We start from the raw sequence: 21,158 nt of genomic DNA, 5'->3' as shown, positions 1-21,158 counted from the left end.
GGCGCTGGGGATGGCTCCATGGCCTCTGCCTCAGGCACTAGAGTGGCTCTGGTCGCAACAGAGCAACGCCCCAGATGGGCAGAGCATCGCCCCCTGGTGGGCATGCCGGGTGGATCCCGGTCGGGCACATGCAGGAGTCTGTCTGACTGCCTCCCCATTTCCAACTTCAGAAAAATACAAAAAAAAAAAAAAAAAAGATACATCCAGGTCATAACCCCAGAACCTGCCAATGTGTACATATTTGGAAAAATCATTTTTATAGATGTAATTAAATTAAGGAGAGTGTCCTGGTTATCCAAGAAGGCCTGAAATCCAATCACAAGTGTCCTTATAGGAGTTGGAAGAGAAGACACACAGGGAGAATAGAGCATGTAAAGGCAGAAGAGGCCAAGATTCGAGGTACGTGCCACAAGCCAAGGAGCACCCAGAGCCTCCGTGAGCTGTGCAAACAAGGGAGGACTCTCCCCAGGGCCTCTGGTGGGGTGCGGCCCGAGGACTTCTGGTTCCAGGCTGCTGGCCTCCAGAACGTGAGAGGATAAGCTTCTGTTGTTTTAAGCCACTGAGTTTCCGATAATTTGTTCTAGCAGTCCTAAGAAACTAATGAACTTTGTGAGGCAGGTGTGATGACTATTTTACAAGAGGGAGGGGGCTCAGAGCTTAAGTAACCAGCCAGAGTCTCCCAGCTGGTCCGTGGCAAAGCCAGGCTCCAGATCCAGGTCTGGCCCCTCTCGGCCAGCCCTGTGCTCACTAAGGGATCCAAGGGGATTACAGAGGGCACCTGTGGGTCTGTTCTAATGGCCTTGCCTTGTGTGGGCTCAAGTGGGCTGGCTGGGGGCCATGCTGTGAAGACTCTTTGTGGGTCCTCCATCTTCCCACCACACCCCCACTGCTGATTCCCCACTTGCACAGTAGGCCAGAGATTATGTTTTATTTATCTTAGAGCCCATAGTGACTGGCACATATAGAAGGGGCTCAACAGATGTTTGCTGGATGAATGAATGGGCAGGTGGATCTCTGGGTCTTGGACAAAAGGTCAAAGCTGGTTGGTTGAGTTACTCTGGGAGGGGTATGGGTAGGAAACATGAGCAGCATGGCCTCCTCCTTCAGACATCACTTGCCCTCTGCTGTCTGCAAGTCTCAGCAGTGGCCTCCCCTCTGGGTAACCCAGGGCCTCTCCTTACCCTGACACACATCGCCCACCCCCAGAGAGGCTTCCCCGGAAACACTGCCCCTCCCATGCCCAGCAGCTCTGATCAGAACTCTCCTCAGCCACATGGTGGGTGCTCGGGGGCCTACTAAGGGCAGAGGGTGATCACATTTGTCATTTCTTCAGGGGCTGGATGGCCAACAGACACATGCTGGTGCTTCTCCGAGTGGCCGGAGTAAGCGGGCCCAGGGCCTGGCTTCTTTTTGTACCTGTGTCTGGCAGCTTCTCTGGGCTTCCTTTGCCCACTGTTCTGATGAGGACAGGTTCTACCCGCCCAGCCAGACCCTGGGTAAAGGCAGACCTGAGCCTCTGGGGGCACAGATGGTCACCTTGAGTGTGAGGGTGGCAGCAGTAGAATCACTGGCTGAGGAGGACTCAGACCCCTTCAGTATTCTGACCGTGGAAGCGGGGCCAGTGAGGCGGACAGAGTGGCCACAGTCCAGCTCCCGAACAGTCACTGCATGCCAGGCCTGGGTCTGCCCAAGAATTCCTCTCGGTGAATTCTCTTGACCCACTGACCAATGAGGCACTATAATCTCAGCCTTAAGTGAGGAGGGGCAGGCCAAGGGCAGACAGTGACTTGCTCAATGTCACACAGCTACCAGAAAGAAATGTGAACACTGGTGTGCTGAACTCCCAAGCCAGTACTCCTTAACAAAACCTGTTCATGGCTAAGCCAGCAGAATGGTGGTGGTGAGGAAGAGGACACTGTCCCATCAGGTGCCCTTGGCCCGTGTCTGCTCAGACATGGAGAGGACTCCCCCTCCACTCACCTGCCCCCCTCCTGCCTCTTGTCACACACACACCCTGAGAAGGGCCTGGCTAAGATGACTTTCCCGCTCAGGCCACCACATTTCTAACCCCCAAAGCATGGGAGGGCAGCTAGCTGCGAAATCGCGGGGAGTGGACCTTGTGCGAACTTCTGGCTGGATGTCAGGGGCAGGGGTCACTGACTCCTCTTGCTCTTTCCCTCCCTAAACACACACACACACACACACACACACACACACACACACACACACACACACACACGCGCTTGCATACAGAGTACCAAGGGACGAGTTGGGGAGACCAGAGAGGAGGATATTCTTTTGGAGACTTTATTGACTCTTTTCTCTGAAAGTTCTCAGGAGAGCGGCAGCGGGCACCTCTTCTCGGTCATCATCAGGGGTCAGGAGCACGTCTGCTTGGGCTCGGGGCTCTGCTTGGCCACAGGGTCGTCTTCAGCAGCCTGCTCCTGCTTCTCAGGCTCCATCAGCAGCAGCTTGCCCTGCACCGGGAGCTCCTCTTCCTCCTCCTCCTCTTCTCCCTCCTCCTCTTCTTCACCCTCTGAGGACAAGGAGAAGTTATCTTGACTCATGCAGGCCACAAGCTTTTTCATGGCGGATTTGTGGCCCCGGCTGTGGCCTGTGCCTAGCTTGGCACAGTGGGAACCCATTGACGGCTCTGGCTGTCTCTCCAGACTGGGAGGGAAAGCCACTGAGGGGCTTTAGAGGGGCTGTGAGGGTTGTAGGCAGGGCGCTCACATCACAAAGGGGCCCCTGGAGACCCCGCCCTTGGATACCTGAGTCTGGGCCAACACCTGACTCGGGCCTCAGCCATGAGCCGCCCCACTGAGCTCTCACTACCTACAGAGCAGGGCAGAGGCAGAATACCTGGCAGTGCCCCGCTGCTCCCCTCCGGGTTGCCTTCTCCATCTGGCCTCATTTCCCTGACAAAAGTCCCCCTTTTAGCTGGAAGGACAGTTGAGGATAGAATTTCCAGAGGGTGCTCTTCCAGGGGTGGGGGAGGAGAGCACCCGACTTCTCCCCACATCCCAGAAATACCCAGCCTAAGGGAGGTGTTGACAGTATGTGATGATAGGTCACAATAATGGCTGCCTTCGGGGGTGGGGACACAAAGGAGCCTTTTGGTGGGAAGGGCTGGAAATGTTCACTTTATTGATGTGGGTGGTGCCTACACAGGCTTATTTAAAATTTGTGCCCCCTGGCCCAGCCAGTTAGCTCAATCAATTAAAGCATCATCCTGAAACAAGTTTGTGGGTTTGATCCTTGGTCAGGGCACATATGGGAAGAAACCAGTGAACACACAACTAAGTGAAACAACGAGTGAATGTTTCTCCCTCTCCCTCTCTCTCTCTCTCACTCTCCCTCCCACCCTCCCTCCCTCCTTCCCCATCTCCCTCTGTCTAAAATCAATAAAAACAAAAATTTTTAAAAAGTGTCCTACCGACACACCAAGATTGTGGGTTCAATCCCTGGTCAGGGCACATATACAGAAATTAACCAATGAATGCATAAGTTGGTGGAACAACAATTTCATGTCTCTCTCTTTCCCCTCCTCTTTCTCTCTCTAAAATCAATAAATATATTTTTTAAATTAAAAAAAAAATTGTTCCCTCTCTGTAAGCTACGCTTCTATTGGAATCTAATGAACAAAATGAACTAACAAGCAAAATAGAGACAGACTCACACAGAGAGCAGGCTGACAGCTGTGGGGGTTGGGGTTGGGTGATGGAGGCGGGGGGATGGAGCAAAAACAAAGGACAAAAGATCAAAACGAAGTCTTACAGACATGAACAACAGTGTGGTGGTTGCCAGGATGGGGACACAGGTGATGGACAAAGGCTTGGGGGATGAACACACAGTGTGGTGTGTAGAGTTGGGAATCTGACAACTGTATGATTATGTTAACTAATGTCACCCTAATACATTAAAAAAAAAAAAAAAACCCTACTAATTTCTGTCCTCCAAAAATCACCCTTTAAAGGCAGTGCTCCTAAGCTTTTGGGGTCACAATTCTCTTTAGTTACACGTGCCCACACGACAAAATTTCTGCATGGGAGGAGGAAATTAAGTCCCCTTGGTATCCATTTTTCAACATACAAACCATGTATTGCCAGTTTCCTGCCCCAAATCCTCGGTAGTTATGATGGGCTGAAGGACCATCTGAGGATGTGAGATTACCCCGGATTAGCCGGGTGAGCCCTATCTGCAATCACAAGTGTCCCTGTAAAAGGGAGCAGACATTTCACAGAGGAGACCATGTGACCATGGAAGCAGAGACTAGAATGACGTGGCCACAGCCACGGAACACCGAGGACAACAGGGAGCCACCATAATCTAGGAAGAGGCCAGAACGAACTGTTCCCTGGAGCCTGCAGATGGTGCGTGGCCTGCTGATGTGGCCACAGCCACGGAACACCGAGGACGACAGGGAGCCACCATAATCTAGGAAGAGGCCAGAACGGATTGTTCCCTGGAGCCTGCAGATGGCATGTGGCCTGCTGATGTGGCCACAGCCACGGAACACCGAGGACGACAGGGAGCCACCATAATCTAGGAAGAGGCCAGAACGGATTGTTCCCTGGAGCCTGCAGATGGCATGTGGCCTGCTGATGTGGCCACAGCCACGGAACACTGAGGACGACAGGGAGCCACCATAATCTAGGAAGAGGCCAGAACGGATTGTTCCCTGGAGCCTGCAGATGGCGCGTGGCCTGCCGACGCTGGTCCTCAGGGCCCCGCCTCAGCCCTCCAGTGGCCCTCAGGCCTCACGCACATCACCCCTTTCACTTTGTTTCCTCCACACCAGGCCTGCTCCCCATCTCCGCATACTCCCCCGAGCTACCCAACACATCCCTAAGGTTCTTCAGGTTGGGAGCCTGGAGATGTGGATGGCAAGGAAATGCCTTCGGCATCGCAAAAGGCAGACACTGGCTGTGGGTGACAGCGGATGTCACAGGTACCACTCTACGCTGAACCCGCTGCTGAGGCCCCCAGCCCCTTTCTTCCCCAAGGAAGGGAAACCGTGTTTGTACTGTCTGCATAAAGAGACCTGGACAAACCAGCCAGTTTTGCTTTTCTCTCATGCTTTATTTGGCAGATGACTTTTGCTCATTTTACTCAAGAACTTATGGGCTCAGGACTTGGGCATCCAGCATAGGAGACTGCTGTGGTCTCATGAGGTGATTCTTTGGCAGGTGACTTTTCCTTAATCTCTAACTGGGGGTGTGATAGGCCCAGGAACGTTTAGCGACACCTTCTGGATCTTCTTCTCCTCCTCCTGCTGCCGCCTTTTGGAAAAGAAAGTTCTGTGTCACAGGGCCGTCTAGGGGACCTGAGTGGGCCTGGGGTTTGGGGACTGTCATAGGGGTAGGGTCCCAAAACATTGTGAGCCTCCCACTGCCCGCCCGGGCCATGGCCTGCAGGGGGAGGGGTGCCCGGAGCGGGAGTGGGCGGGGCTGGCTGAACCTCTCCTGCGCCTGCAGGTGCATCTCCGGCGTCTTCGGCAGGAGCGGCTGCGCCTTCTGTGGATCCTGTGCAGCCGCCTTCGGGAGCAGTGCCTGCGTCTGTAACGGTAGCAGCCTCTGAGTGTCCTTTCGTCGACCTGGACATCCGCTGCACTCGGCTCCTGCTCTTGCTCCTGGTCTCCCTGCTGTGGGTGTTCGCTCCGGCTCCTGCAGCGTCGGACCATTGTGACCACGGGTCAGGCTGTGATCACACTTGAGCTGAGGCCTGCCCACCTGCTCTTGTTGTTAACGTTGGTCTGGTCTGCTGGCAGCTCTTTGCCACTTATAAAGGGGACCCCCACTATGACTCAGCGGCCCCACCCCCCATTGTCCTCATCCAGGCCAGCCCCCTCTGTGAGGAAAACAGAGCAGGGGCCCACAGCTAGCAGGGGCCGGAAGGGCGAGCCATCCCTTCCCAGTACCTTGGAGGTGGGACTCTCACCAGCCTTTTCTTGTCTAAATCTAAGCCCTTCTCTCGCCCAGCTGGTGGGAATCCACACATAGCCAGAGAGCTTCCTTCCTCCCCACCTCAGAGGCTGTGCCATGGTGTGGGTGGGACTTCATTGTTGCTTATCTGTTCAACAGTTGTCTAGTGGTTACTGTATGCCCAGAATGTAATTCATTTACTTTTCATACATTTACTTATTTACTCTTCACTGTTATAATCCCCATTTCCATGGGGGAAACTGAGGCACAAAGAGGTTAAATGACTTGTCCGATATCACTCTGCAAATAAGGGGCAAAGCTGGGTTTCCCACTGTACTTCAATGGACCCAGTAAAGCAGAGTCATAGCAACTGGTGTCCCTTTCATAGACAAAGATCTCCATGCCCTAACCCCTGAGCCTGTGAATGTTACCCGCAAAACGGACTTTCTAGATGTGAGTTAAGGATCAGGAGTTGAGGAATTCATCCTGGATTATTCTTGGTGGGTTCAAATGTAGGTACGTGGGTCCTTAAAAGGGAGGCAGGCAGGAGGCAGGAAGAGGGAGGCAGAGGTTCACAGGAGGAGAGATTTAAAGGTTCTACACCCCCGGTGTTGAAGATGGTGATGGTGGTGGTGGGGTCTCTAGGAGCTGGAAAAGAAGGAACACGACCCTGCCCAAACCTTGATTTTAGCCTCGTGAGACCCATTTGGAAATCTTTTTTTAATGTGTGTGACAGAGACAGAGAGAGGGGCAGATAGGAACAGACAGGAAGCAAGAGAGATGAGAAGCATCAATTCTTTGTTGTGGTTCCTTAGTCTCCTTAGTTGTTCATTGATTGCGTTCTCATATGTGCCTTGACCGAGGGGCTACAACAGAGCAAGTGACCCCTTGTTCAAGCCAGTGACCTTGGACTCAAGCCAGCGACCATGGGGTCATGACTATGATCCCACACTCAAGCCAGCGACCCCATGCTCAAGCTGGTGAGCCCATGCTCAAGCCGGTGACCTCAGGGTTTCGAACCTGGGTCCTCTGTGTCCCAGTCCAATGCTCCATCCACTGTGCCACCACCTGGTCAGGCCCATTTTGGAATTCTGTAAGATAATAAATTCAAGTTGTTGTAAGCTATGAAGTTTGTGGTGATTCATTACAGTGGCCATAGGAAACTAATACAGAGGCTGAATTTCACCCTGGTGTTCATATGCACTGTTAAGATGGGCAGGGGTCCAGCCATCTGCCATTATTGTCTGAATATAGGAAGGTATCTGGTGACTGCAGTCATGGAAGTGGTTTCAGATCCCCATTTAATGCCCTCACTGAAAAGACAGGCCTGTTCACATCTGTCTGCAAGGTCGATGTGAGGCCTGTAAATAATGCAGAATACCTCTACACCGTGATGCTCAAAACATGGAGGCTGCAACCATGTTTCTGAGACTCTAGGTGGCCCATCTCACTTTAGGGAATAAAGTCACAGCTTTGCGCTTTGCTCTGCCCCCATTAGTTTGTGGCATGAGCCAAGTAGACTGATGTCCAGAGTGTCTCCACATCTCACTGGGGTTTCAGGCCCTCAGTGTATCATGTAGGTAGAGTAGGCAAATGAGATGGTCAGGTTACCAGTTTCCTCCTTCATAGGTTAAATGTGAAAGGTTAGCTGAGGGTTAAATGTGCAAGATTAGCTCAATGGCTACATGGACAAGTGGCCATCACTGTACCCAAACCGAGGGGAGCTTTGGGCTGAAATAAACCTCAGGGCACTTTGTGAGCTGGTGGGATAGAGTGATGAGCTTGAGCTAGTAAATGTATCTGGCTCTCTGGAGTGGGGGCCAGGCAGAGCCAGCCCTGATTTGTATGTAGCATTTGCACAAATTTATGTTGTCCATTTCAAGCTGCCAACAACTTGTCATGGAGATGCGCTCAGAAACCCGTGTGACCTAACTATCCACTGACCACTTTCTCCTCCCTACGAGCTCCAGCTTTAACTTGAGGGACAGAGTGCTCACTGTGAGCAGCCAAATTAGTGGCCAGATGCATGCCCATAGGAGAAGCAACTATTTCTTTACCCCTCCCTCTCCCACTTCTCTCTGTTTCCCTCTTGTAGCCAGTGACTCGATTGGTTTGAACATTGGCCCCAGACTCCGAAGATAGTTTGGTTGATTCAAGCATTGGCCCCAGAAGAAGGTTGCAGGGTGGATCCCAGTTGGGGTACATGTGGGAGTTTATCTCTTTATCTCCCCTCCTCTCATTTTAAAATAACAAAAACAAAAAATAAAAACAAGAAAAAATAAAAGTAAACAAATCTAATAACTGTTACCTTCTGTATCCCTAAAATTCTTAAAGGATGTGGGAAAGATCACTGGAGGCTCAGGGCTGTCTGGCCTCATCTTGCCCACCTCTCTGCTCCTGTCCCCACTGAGGGGATCTGTACAGGGGTGGTTGACATGGTAGTCAAGAGATTGGAAGAAACTTGAGTGTGACAACTGTCACTCATATACCCTCTTCCCAGCACCCCCAAGCCCTCTCCCCCACTTCAAGGCCGCCTCTCCCGAACCCCCTTCTCAAGGCAAAGAGACAAGAGTGGAATTATTTTTTTGCAATGTTTATTGACAGGTGGCGTTGTTCGTTAGCAGGCTCCTGTTCATTTCATTGAGATTGGTGGCCTGTTCCAAGATGTGGCAAGATGTGGCTCAAGATGTAGATCTTGTAGTCCGGTAAAATTCAGGCAGGAGTGTGGTGGACTTGAGAGCTTGTGCCGTTAGCATCTTATCTTCTCCTGCACCTCATACGGCGGCAGCACCCTGGGGAGTAAGGTTGGAAAAGAGAAGAGTTTAGTGGGGACGAAGCCCCCTGCTCTGGAAAACCCCCAGCTCCTCCACCCACAGGGTACCCCGTACCCCTTCTCCGCCTGTGACAGCAGCGCCTCCTTCGCCTGGAACATCTTCGTCTCCGGCGGTGGCGGCGGCGGCGGCATCTGCTCCGGCTTCGGCTGCGGCAGCATCTGTATCTGGCCATGGTGCTGGGTGGATTCGGCCTGGATGCTCAGAACCGGGGTAACACCTTGGCTGAGCCAGCCAACCTGTGAGCAGGTGGAACTTTGTAGGCTGTGGGCCAGAGGCTGACTCCTGGGCCTCTTATAGACACAGGGGGGACCCAGGGCATTGTGAGGTCACAGAGGCCTGCACCTCAGACCACAGCCAGAGCTGGCCTGCATCATGTCCATATATGGGCATGTGGGAGGCCCTTGCTGAGGGCAGGGCAGGGCTGTCCATGTCACCAGTCACCAGATGACTTCTCTGCAAAGATGACCACTCAGTCAATTAACACATTATTGAGCATCTACTATCTGCCAGATTCTGGGCCAGGACACAACATACAGTGATAAATAAGGCAGACACATTCCTGCCTAGTAAAATTTCTAACTACTGGACTAATGAAATCACCACACAGAATAATTGTAGTTGTGAAAAATGCTGAAAAGAGAAACTTCAGATTTTTTAAAATTATTTTTATTTCTTCATTTTAGAGAAGAGAGATAGAGAAAGAGAAAGGGGGGGAGGAGCAGGAAGCATCAACTCCCATGTGTGCCTTGACCAGGCAAGCCCAGGATTTTGAACCAGCAACTCCAGTATTCCAGGTTGATGCTTGATCCACTGCGCCACCACAGGTCAGGCAAGAAACTTCAGATTTTTATGAGGGTATATGTTGGGAGGACTTGACCTCATGGGAGGCCCTAGGAAAGTCTCTTAAGGAAGTGTTGGTGAAACGAATTCTAAAGGATGAGTTAGAGTTGAAGGAGGGAAAAGCATCTGGGAAAAGGGAACAGCTGGTGCAAAGTTCTGAGGCAGCACAGAATGTGTGATTCCATTTATATGAAGTGTCCAAAAGAGGGAAACCCACAGACACAGAAATCATTTGGTGCTTGCTGGGGAGGGCGGATGTGGAGTGACTGCTTAGTGAGTACAGGTTTCCTTTTGGGGTGATGACAATGTTTTGGAGTTAGATAGAGGTGATGGTTCCCCAACATTGTGAATGTACTAAATGCCACTGAATTTTTCACTATTTTATTTTATTTTATTTTATTTTATTTTATTGAGACAGAGAGAGACAGAGACAGGGACAGGAAGGGAGAAAGATGAGAAGCATCAACTCATAGTTGTGGCACTTTAGTTGTTCATTGATTGCTTCTTATATGTACCTTAACTGGAGGGCTCCAGCCAACCCAGGGACTTCTGGCTCAAGCCAGTGCTCAAGCCAGTGACCCTGTACTCAAGCTGGTGAGCCCACACTCAAGCCGGTGACACCAGGGTTTCAAACCTGGGTCCTCAGTATCCCGGGTCAACGCTCTATTCACTGCACTACCATTGATCAGACTGAATTATTCACTTTAAAATTATTGATATATGTTATGTGAATTTCACCTCAGTTGAAAAGTTCTGAAGCTGAAAGGTGCTTGGCAGGTGTTAGGAATCACAGGGAAGCCCACAGGCTGGAGCAGAGAGGTGGGCAAGATGAGGCCAGACAGCCCTGAGCTTCCAGTGATCTTTCCCACATCCTTTAAGAATTTTAGGGATACAGAAGGTAACAGTTATTATTAGATTTGTTTACTTTTATTTTTTCTTGTTTTTATTTTTATTTTTTTGTTATTTTAAAATGAGAGGAGGGGAGATAAAGAGATAAACTCCCACATGTACCCCAACTGGGATCCACCCTGCAACCTTCTTCTGGGGCCAGTGCTTGAATCAACCAAACTATCTTCGGAGTCTGGGGCCAATGTTCAAACCAATCGAGTCACTGGCTACAAGAGGGAAACAGAGAGAAGTGGGAGAGGGAGGGGTAAAGAAATAGTTGCTTCTCCTATGGGCATGCATCTGGCCACTAATTTGGCTGCTCACAGTGAGCACCCTGTCCCTCAAGATAAAGCTGGAGCTCTTAGGGAGGAGAAAGTGGTCAGTGGATAGTTAGTACTCTGTCCCAGAGAGTATGCAGCCAGAAACTTCTGGAACTCTACCCCCAAACCCACAACAAGGTTGGAAAATACGAAGCTAAAGTGCACTGAGTTACTACGAGGGCTTTGAGGGTATATGTTGGGAGGACAAGTGGCCATCACTGTACCCAAACTGAGGGGAGCTTTGGGCTGAAATAAACCTCAGAGCACTTTGTGAGCTGGTGGGATAGAGTGATGAGCTTGAGCTAGTAAATGTATCTGGCACATAGTAGGTTAGCGATGCCTTGTCTTTATTGAGTCATGTCTAAGATTGACTATAAATTATCACCTCCAATCCTGTAACACTTAACACTTTTTTTTTAATTTTTAAATTTTATTTAGAAAATTAACTTTAACAGGGTGACATTGATCAATAAGAGTACATATGTTTCAGGTAAACATTTCTACAGCATTTGAACTGTTGATTATGTTGTATACCCATTGCCCAAAGTCAAATCATTTTCCATCACCTTATATAATATTTGTCCCTCTTTACACCCTACTCCCACCCCCTCTCCCTTAACACTTACATGGTCCCGGACAAGCCCCAAGAAATGGTAGAGTTTGGTAGTTACCCTGATTTACAGACAAGCTATTTAAAAGCTATGGGCTGGCTCAGTGGTGGGATTCAGCTGGTTCGCACTGGTTTGGCAGAACTGATACCCAATTTTTTGTTGAGTTTGGCGAACTGGTTGTTAAAGTGGCACTTGGAATCAGGGTTCTCTCTAAGGTGGGCCCCATCATTGGTGAGCTAGTCATATGATATTTGGGACACAAGGAAGGCCTAGAGGTCAAGTCTGTGGGCTGCTGCTTCCCAGAAATGTCATGCTGTGGAAAGGGGAGTAAGACTCTTTAGTGTACTTCTCTCCCTCTGCCACAGAGCTGAAGGGACACAAGAGCTGGTGGCGGTCAGAGTGGCTGGCAGGACAGTAGGTCTGAGAAAGCCACTCTGTGGAGGGAACTGAGACTGGGCTAATGGGAGTGGTCTGTTTGCTTGAAGACTCAGCAAGGGGGCAGGAAAAGCCTCAGAACTGAAAGGTGGTCCCCGTGGCTACAGAGGGAAAAACAAGTCTGGGCCTTACAGTTTAGCTGAGTAGACAGGCATTAATCAAATCATCACAGAAATAGGGTAGACACCTTAGCAGAGGCCCTTGGAGCTATGAAGTGGGGTGTTTGGCCCAGTCTGGAGTCGGGAGGACTTTGGTGGCCTTCTGAAGTGTTGGGGTTTATTTGTTCTAGCAGCTGGCCATTACCTGAAATACTGTAGCATTTGTCATTAACTGATACTTATTGTGTTTATTATTTGCCTCCAAGTAGAATATAAGTTCTGCGAGATCAAGAAATTAATGTTGTTCACTGTGGCAATTGTACTGGGAGTAATCAGCACATAAACCCAAATATTGATATTTATTGAAGAACTGGATGCTAGATGGATGCTTTGTACAAGAAAATTCTTTTGTTGTCATTTTCCAAATTCTAAATCATGGTATCATGATGTGACACACCCTCTCCCTGTCCTTTGCCCCGGTTCAGTTGGGTACGGCCCCAAGCTGAGAAGCAGCACTAATCAGTGAGACTCCTGTCGTCTCAGACACACAGTAGACCTTCAAAGGATGAGCAGCACTGTGCCCTGAGGTCCTGGTGGGTCAATCACATGGTGTGTATTGTCCCGCCCCCACATCTGTGATGTCACAGTGGCCGCCCACAGCCATCTTGCTCAAGGGGACACATCACCAAAGCAGTGCAGGTAGAGGTTGGAGCCTGGCAGTTAATTCCCAGGGTAGCAAGTGAGCAGTTCAGCGAGCAAGATGGCAAGGTTTTAACTGTGCTGTCACACCCTCGATTCCATAGCCAGGGATCTGTCTTGCAGAAATTCTCACCCGTGTTCATAAAGGCGTGTGTAGAATCACTGGGACATTGTTTGTGGGAAGACAATGGGCAGTCACAATGTTCTTCGAAGGAAATGGTCAGTCACTGGTTACATCCATGTTGCAGGACAGCCCAAGCTGTCCAGAACACCAGACGGGGGGGGGGGTGCACTGACGCGGAAGGAGATCTACGACAAAACCAAAATATAGGGCGTCATCCCACATTGGTAAAAGATTTTCAAATAAGCGTTCACATATGCCGAGGGAAAAGTCCAGAACACAATACACAGACTTGGCAGTGGAGAGTGGAACTATGGAAGGTTTCACTTTCTATTTATTCATTTTGGTATTGTTTGAAATTTTTTTCCTAAGGGCCAAGGCATTGCTGACTGTTATTTCCCTGATCAGGGAAAAAAGAAAAATAATAATACCTGTTGCTGTATTATCTAAATATTTGCTGTGTCTCATGATCCTGTTTAGTTGTGAGGTTATACTATTTTCTTTAATAAACATTTTCTTCTGTGAGAAATTGAAAGGTTGGTTACAGAGGGTTCCCATCTCACCCACTGTCCCCAGTGTTAACATTGTACATCCGTGGCACATTTGTCACAAAGACACCGCTGCGGGTCCATTGCTGTTAAGCAGGCTGTGTGTTGTAGGAGGAGGGTGGCAGGGGGAGAGCCATTCTCACCTTCTAGCAAGGGCACTGGCTCTCAGGATGACTTATCATGATTGATGTTGACCTTGACCACCTGGCTGAGGTGTATTTATCAGGTGTTTCTTTTTTTTAATTTATTCATTTTAGAGAGAAGGGAGGGTAAGAGCAGAAAGCATCAACTCCCATATGTGCCTTGACCGGGCAAGCCTGGGATTTCGAACCAGCAACCTCAGCGTTCCAAGTTGACATTTTATCTACTGCACCACCACAGGTCAGGCAAGGTTTCTCTACTGTAGAGTTACCCTCCCCCCCCCGTTCCTTTTTTTTGTAGGGAAGAGCAAGAAGCATCAATTGGTAGTTGCTTCTCATATGTGCCTTGATCAGGCAAGCCCAGGGTTTTCAGCCAGTGACCTCAGCATTCCAGGTTGGTGCTTCATCCACTGCGCCACCACAGGCCAGGCCCATTTATTTATTTATTTATTTAGTATTTTTCCGAAGTTAGAAGTGGGAGGCAGAGAAACAGATTCCCGCGTATGCCCGACCAGGGTCCACTCGGCATGCTCACCAAGGGGCAATGTCCTGCCCATCTGGGGCGTTGCTTGATTGTGGCCAGAGCCATTCTAGCACCTGAGGCAGAGGCCATGGAGCCATCCTCAGAGCCCGGGCCAACTTTGCTTTAATGGAGCCTTGGCTGCAGAAGGGGAAGAGAAAGAAAGGAAGGAGAAGGGGAAGGATGGAGAAACAAATGGGTGCTCCTCCTGTGTGCCCTGACTGGGAATCGAACCCAGGATTTCCACATGCCAGGCCGACACGCTACCACTGAGCCAACCGGCCGGGGCCAGGGTCATTTTTTTTAAATTGATTTGAGAGAGAGAGAGAGAGAGAAACATTGGTTTATTGTTCCATATATTTATGTATTCATTGGTTGTTTTTTTTTGTTTGTTTTTTGTTTTTTATTTTATTTTTTATTCATTTTAGAAAGAAGAGAGAGAGAAGGGGGGAGGAGCAGGAAGCATCAACTCCCATATGTGCCTTGACCAGGCAAGCCCAGGGTTTCGAACCGGCGACCTCAGCATTTCCAGGTCGACGCTTTATCCACTGCGCCACCACAGGTCAGGCCCATTGGTTGATTCTTATATATGCCCTGACCAGGGATTGAACTAGCAACCTTGGCATATCATGACAACACTCTCTCCAACTGAGCTACCTGGCCAGGGCCTTTCCCCCCATTGTGTACAATAGTCTTTGGGAGGAAGTCACTCTGTGTAGCCCACACTTAAGGAAAGGTAAGTTATGCCCCACCACCTTGAGGACAGAGTGTGTATGTAAGTTATTTGAAATACTTCTGCACTGAATATTTGTCTCTTCTCCTTCGTTTATTTTTTAATCATATATTTATATCAGCATAGACTCATAGAAATTTTGTACTTTGGGTTATATTCCAACACTACTTTATTTTACTGGTCAAGTTGTTCCAGTTTTGGCCATTGGGAGCTCTTATAGTTGACTCCTGTGTCCCTTTGACCCCTCCTCCCCATCATGTGAGTTTTTGAGCACTTTCTTACTCTCAGGCCCTACAAGATGCTCCAGGCTCAGCTTGTATATGTTCTCTCCTAGACCTAGAACAAGCCATTTCTGCAAGGAGCCCTGGCTCCTTCCACTGGAGAATAATGTTAGAAACCCAGATCTGGGAGCTGGTGTGCTTGTTGCTATGGGGTAATGTTTCTTTTCTAGACCCTCTCAGCTGACAGAGCAAGGAAATACAAGTGCATATATTGACCTGAGTATATTTACATATCTATAAATATTTCTATACACAAATATCTGTATTACTACCAGAATAACCATGAGCTCATCCTGATGTCTCCAACTCTAACCCACCACCACATGGATCATTCTGGCCTCCCTCTTGCTTAGCTGTAACTTCCGACCCCAACAGTGGGAACCCTGGCTGCCATTCATCATCCACTTACTTAATAGTTCCAGTTCAGTGTACATGTATAGTGGTCATAGAATTGTTCAACTTTACCCCAATAGCTTTCCATTCATGAGCTTATCCAGTTAATATTTATTGAATGCCCTTTGTGCTGAGCACTGTTCTAAGCACAATGAACAAAACGAAGATCCCTGCCCTCATGCGGTTTATATTCTAGAGCGGAGATAGAGTAATAAACAGGATAAGTGAATTGTATAGTACATTGGCAGTAAAACAAAAAGTAGAGCAGGGTGAGAATGGCTGGGCTTGTTGGGGGTGGTTGGCACAAGTAACAATTCAGGTGATCAGGGCAGGCTTTGTTGATAAGGTGACATTTGAGCAAATCCTGAAGGCACTGAAGGGGTCAGTCATGTGGATATTTGGGGAGAGTATCACAGACAGAACAACCAGTGCAAAGACCCTGGGGTAGAGATGTATCTGCTGTGTTCAAGGAACAGTAAGGAGGCCAGTGAGGCTGGAGTAAAGAGAGGTGAGAGGTCAGTAGGACATGAAGTCAGAGAGGTGGGGGCACCAAATTATGGATGGTTTTGTCAGGGACTCATGGATTGGTTTTTATTATGAATAATGGGGACCACAGGAGTGACATTCTCTGCTTCTGTGTTGAGAAGGACATAGGGGCAGAGGTGGAAGTGGGGAGCCCAGTTCGGAAGCTGTGGCTGTCTGAGAATTCACCCACGAGTTAGCAACACGGTGGACACTGTGAGCCTTCAGAACGGTCTGTGTGAAAGGATGTAGCAAGGAGTGCTAATGGGAGTGGGTTTGAGGGAGAGGGAGAGGAACTGGAGAGCCAGACTGACAGGTTTTTCAGGGACTTCACTGCAAAGGGAGACAGGAAAACAGGAATATAGCTGGCAGAGGATGTGGGCCCCAAGGAGGTTTGGTTGGGTTAAGTTCTGAAGTGGAAAATAGAGCGTTATTGTTTCCTGATGGGAACAATCATGCTCATTTTTGAGAACGAAAAATGGTGAACCCAAGCAGACAGTTATTGGAGCTCTGTCCTGGAGCAGGCGAGGGGACGGGATGCAGCTGGACACAAGTGTTGGGGCTGGCTTTAGAGAGGAGCAGGGTGGTCATCCAGGTACCTGGCAGGAAGGGAGGGGATGTGAGCTCAGGTGCTTCGCGGTGGCAAGCATGAGTGGGTACAGTGGAAGTTCCCTGCAGAGGGCTTCCACGTTCCCAGTGAGGGACAGAGATCAAGTCTGCTACACCCACTGCCAGGCCTCTAGCCAGCTTTCTGGCTGGTTGGTTAATTGCAGCTCTGTGCAGTCAAGAAGGATTTTCATTTTGTAGAGGGGAATGAGACTTAGAGGTCTAGGGACTTGTCCACGGTCTCACAGAGTCAGGATTCAAACTCAGACTGAGCCCAGGCCCTGCCCTAGGTTCCAACCCCTGTCATCCCTCCACCCACCAGGACAGAGGTGTCGGCCTAGAACAAAGTCCTGCTTCAGAGCCACGTGAGCCTCCACTTTGAGAACCCCTGCCTGAAACTAGGAGCTCGGCCACACTTTTAAATGTGTGTATTTTTCCAAGGCAATTTTATTTTTGTTATTTCGTAAAAAAGGGCATCCTTATCAAAAAGAATTGATACCACTAAGAAGGAGGCAGAGTAAACATCAGTGCTCCGCCTTCACCAGCCCTCCTCCTGGGGAGCCAGTTGAATAGTTTGGTGGGTCCTTTCAGACCTCTGCCAGTGCACAAACGCACAGACACACATACAAACCACACACACAAAGTTGTTTGTCTTTAAAAGAATAAGCAAGTAGATCCGGGCACATTTCTGCAACTTACTTTTGTTCAGTTATTAGCAACATTTCTTCCGGCATCACTGGACTGAGCAGTTTCACTTGCGTAAGTCCACCCCCTTGACCAGGGCCACCCCCTCGACCAGGGCCACCCCTCGACCAGGGCCACCCCCTCGACCAGGGCCACCCCTCGACCAGGGCCACCCTTCGACCAGGGCCACCCCCTCGACCAGGGCCACCCCTCAACCAGGGCCACCCCCTTGACCAGGGCCACCCCTCGACCAGGGCCACCCCTCGACCAGGGCCACCCCCTCGACCAGGGCCACCCCCTCGACCAGGGCCATCCGGCAGAAATAGAACAGAAGCCACAAATACAGGGTATATGTCATTTTAAATTTTCTGGTAGCCACCTTAAAAAAGAAGTAAAAAGAAACAAGGAAAATTCATGTTAATTTTTTATTTAACCCAACATACCCAAAAATATTATCATTTTTGGCATGCCAATAAATATAGAATGATGAGATACATTACAGTCTTGTATTCGTACCACGTCTTAGAAATCCAGTTAGATTTCACCTTTGCGACACCTCTCCCCTGACAAGCCACGTTTCAGGTTTTCAGAAGCCACGTGGGGCTCATGGCTCCTGTGTTGGAAAGCACAACCCACAGTGATGAGCTGGGAGCTCTCACAGTTCAAAGCATGCACATGTGGCCAATTTGCCACAGCCCTCCTGGTGGCAGCCAGAGTTGGAGGCGAGCTCAGTGTCCACCGGCAAGACCCGGCCAATAACTTCTAGTTGGTCTGTTGGAATACTGCAGCAGTCACAGAAAGTGAGTTAAAGGACAGCTCTGAGGATGCTCGTGTGGAGGGTGGCTTCTGTGTGTTATTGAGAGCCGCTTTTCATTTTAAAAAACATCCATTAATGAAAACATGAAAAATTAAATAATAAGAGAGAGAGAAAAGTAAACATTCACTATTCATTTGGGGGTTAATCTTTTTATATTTAAATAAATAATACTTAATAATACATAAATAATAATTCATTTAGTAATAGACTTTCTTAGAGCAGTTTTAGGTTTACAGATGATTGAGCAAAAACTAGAGCTCTCATGTCCCCTCTCCCTCCCCGTACCTCGGTTTCCCCTATTATTAACATTTTGCATTAGTGTGGTACATTTGTTATAATTGATGAGCCAGTATCGACACATCACTATTAGCTAAAGCCTGTGGTCTGCACTGGGGTTCGCTCTGTTGTATGGGTCTGTGGGTATGGACAAATGTATAAGGACATGTGTCCACCGTTACAGAATCATACAGACCAGTGTCACTGCCTGTTCCCCCTCCCTCCTCTCCCCCACGCCCTGGCAACCACTGCTGACCGCTTTACTGTCTCCACTGTTTGCCGTTTCCAGGATATCACAGTCATTATCTTTTAAGGAATGAACAGACCCAATTTTGCAATTATATTCACCAATTTTATAAGTAGATGTGGGGTTAAAAGGAGGGCCCTCCCTTTTAACTTCACAGGTATCTTTATGAATCATTTTTAAAGAGCATGTACCCATTAAATTGGTTTTAATGAAGCTTCTCAGGCATGCAGTGTACCTTATCCCCATCTCCAGGAATAAAAGCCTAAGCCACCTCAGGTAGAGCTGAGTCCCCACTTGACTCCTTTCTTCCCCATCTCATGCCCTTTCCTCTCTCCCTGACTATGGGGTTTGTCATTACATCCACACGTGTGTCCCCAATCAGAACACTGTTGGGTGCTGAAACCTTTGTCTGACGACATGTTGTATGTTTCACACACTGCTTTGCTTGCTGGGTGTTGGGTCTGTGAGATCCACCCCTGAGGTCAGACGTGGGTGAGGGGGAGTGGGGACTGAGCTTCCGACTGCTGCCTCCATTTCCCCTCCACGGACAGGCAGGCTGCTTCCCACTCCCTGCCACCGCAAACAGTGCTGCAGGGACCACGCGTGTGCCAAGGTCAAGGATTACTCCAGAACACATTCGGCAGACTCTCCTAGTTTTCAAATTTCAGCATGCATCAGAATCACCTGGAGGGCTTGTGAAAACACCGTGGCTGGCACGGAACCCAGAGGGGTGGCTTTGTTTCTGTTTTCTTCCAGTTTGTCTGGGGTGGAGAAAATGCACTTCAAACAAGTTTCTCGGTGGTGCTGCCGCTGGGGCTCTGAGGGCCCGCTCTGAGGGCCCCGGCAGTAGGGCAGTGTGCGGCTGCTGGATGTGCCCGGTTTGACCTCGACCCAGGGTGCCGCCGGCTCTGCAGGCTGTTCGTGACAAGTCACACTCCCTCCACCCCTCCTCTCTGCCCTTGCTCCACGTCCTCACCGCAGACATTTGGCACTGTCAGGTTTTGCCTTTTATTTCTTTTATAATACAGTGTGACTTTATTTAAATATGAAAACAAATGCAAAACCGAAGTATTTGTTTCTATGTAGCTACAGTGATGCCAGAGGAGAGGGACGAGATTGGAGGACAGAGGATCAACGTGGAGTTCCATTAGATTCGTTTTGCGATGAAAATATCCTCATGTATCGCTTGTGTGTTTAAATTTTTTTGGAATAAGAACTTTCAGAATAACAGCTGCCGGAGACAGCATCTCTAATTTTCCTGGGCATCGTTAAAGTGAAAGTAGACTCCCACTATTTTTTACTCAAAGTTCAGCAATTTTTACTAAATAAATGCTCCTCAGGGTGTTGTATGCTCCTGGTTTATTGTAAAGCCCTGAAATAATCGTTGTTTTGCAATAAGTATTTTGTCCAGTTTTATAGTTATTTGAGGGGAGAAGATTTGTTTGTCAGTCTTTTCACCACTGGAACTTCATCATCTAATTTTTACTTGAGTTGATTTTTCTGTTTCTGAGCCTATGTTTTCATTTTCATGGAGTCTGTCTTATCTTCCCAGGGTTGCCACAACAAGGTGTCGCAAACTGGGCGACTTTAAAACAACAGAAACGTCCTTTCTCACAGTTATAGAAATTAGAAGACTGAAGTAAGGTGTCAGCCACGCCGTGCCCCTTCTGCAGGCTCGGGGCAGGGGCGGGGGGGGGGACCTCTTCCCACCGCTCTTACTTCTGGAGTGTGGGTACTCCTCGGCCTTCCTCGGACGCATCACTCCAGTCTGTGCCTCTGCGGTCACATCGGGTCCTCCCTGTGTGTCTTCACATCCTCTTCCCTAACCTGTTGGATGGCTTACATTCCTCTTTTTACCCTTTAATTTATTTTTTAAACTAAACTTATGTTGGAATAATTTTAGATTTGCAGAAAAGTTGCAAGGTTAGTACAGAGAGTTCTCATCTACTCCTCACCCAGCTTTTAGTATGAAAACCAAAAACACAGCATTGGTACATTACTGCAGGGGTGGGCAGAGTAGGTTTACAGCTGTCCGTACGGGAAAAGGCATGCAGGTTGTTATGATCATTAGAATAGACTTATGAACTCTGTTTCACATATTCAAAATTAAACCTACCTCTGCCCACCCCTGTATTAATTACACTACAGACTTTACTCTGACTTCAGGTTTTCCCACTAATGTCCTTTTTCTGTTCCAGGACCCAGACTAGAATCCCACATTGCATTTAGTGTGTTTGTTTTAAAATTAATATAATCAGTCCTGACTGTTGAGCTGGGTTGGTTAGAACATTGTCTCAATATGCAAAGGTTACAGGTTCAATCCTCGTCAGGGTACATATTGGAATAGACTGATGTTCCTCTCTCTCTCTCTCTCTCTCCCTTCCTCTCTAAATGATGAATTAAGGGTCTCTGGGTCCCCTGTGTGAAGGGGGTAGGGGTGGGGGAAAGAGGCTCTGAGGGGCTGGTCTTTCCCTCTTATAGTCCAGGCTGTAAGGGGGAGAGTGAAAGGGGGACCCAGTTTGAGCTGGGGGGTGCAGTCTGAGATGCCTCTGATATGTGACATTGAGCTGAGACCCCACATGGCAGGTAGGAGTTGGTTGAGAGGAACCTGCGAAAGGCGT

At 48.9% G+C, this 21,158-nt stretch overlaps 1 protein-coding gene across 1 annotated transcript; it reads right to left on the bottom strand.

Annotated features, from left to right (window-relative positions):
• Positions 1–2,378: 2,378 nt before the first annotated feature.
• On the bottom strand, positions 2,379–2,645 carry PRM3 (protamine 3). Its single transcript, XM_066379972.1, has one exon. The coding sequence runs from the start codon at positions 2,643–2,645 to the stop codon at positions 2,379–2,381; it is 267 nt and encodes an 88-aa protein (XP_066236069.1).
• Positions 2,646–21,158: the final 18,513 nt, after the last annotated feature.

Source organism: Saccopteryx leptura, chromosome 4, assembly GCF_036850995.1.
Source record: "Saccopteryx leptura isolate mSacLep1 chromosome 4, mSacLep1_pri_phased_curated, whole genome shotgun sequence".
Classification (NCBI taxonomy): domain Eukaryota; kingdom Metazoa; phylum Chordata; class Mammalia; order Chiroptera; family Emballonuridae; genus Saccopteryx; species Saccopteryx leptura.
This window is presented reverse-complemented; position numbering and strand designations above follow the sequence as displayed.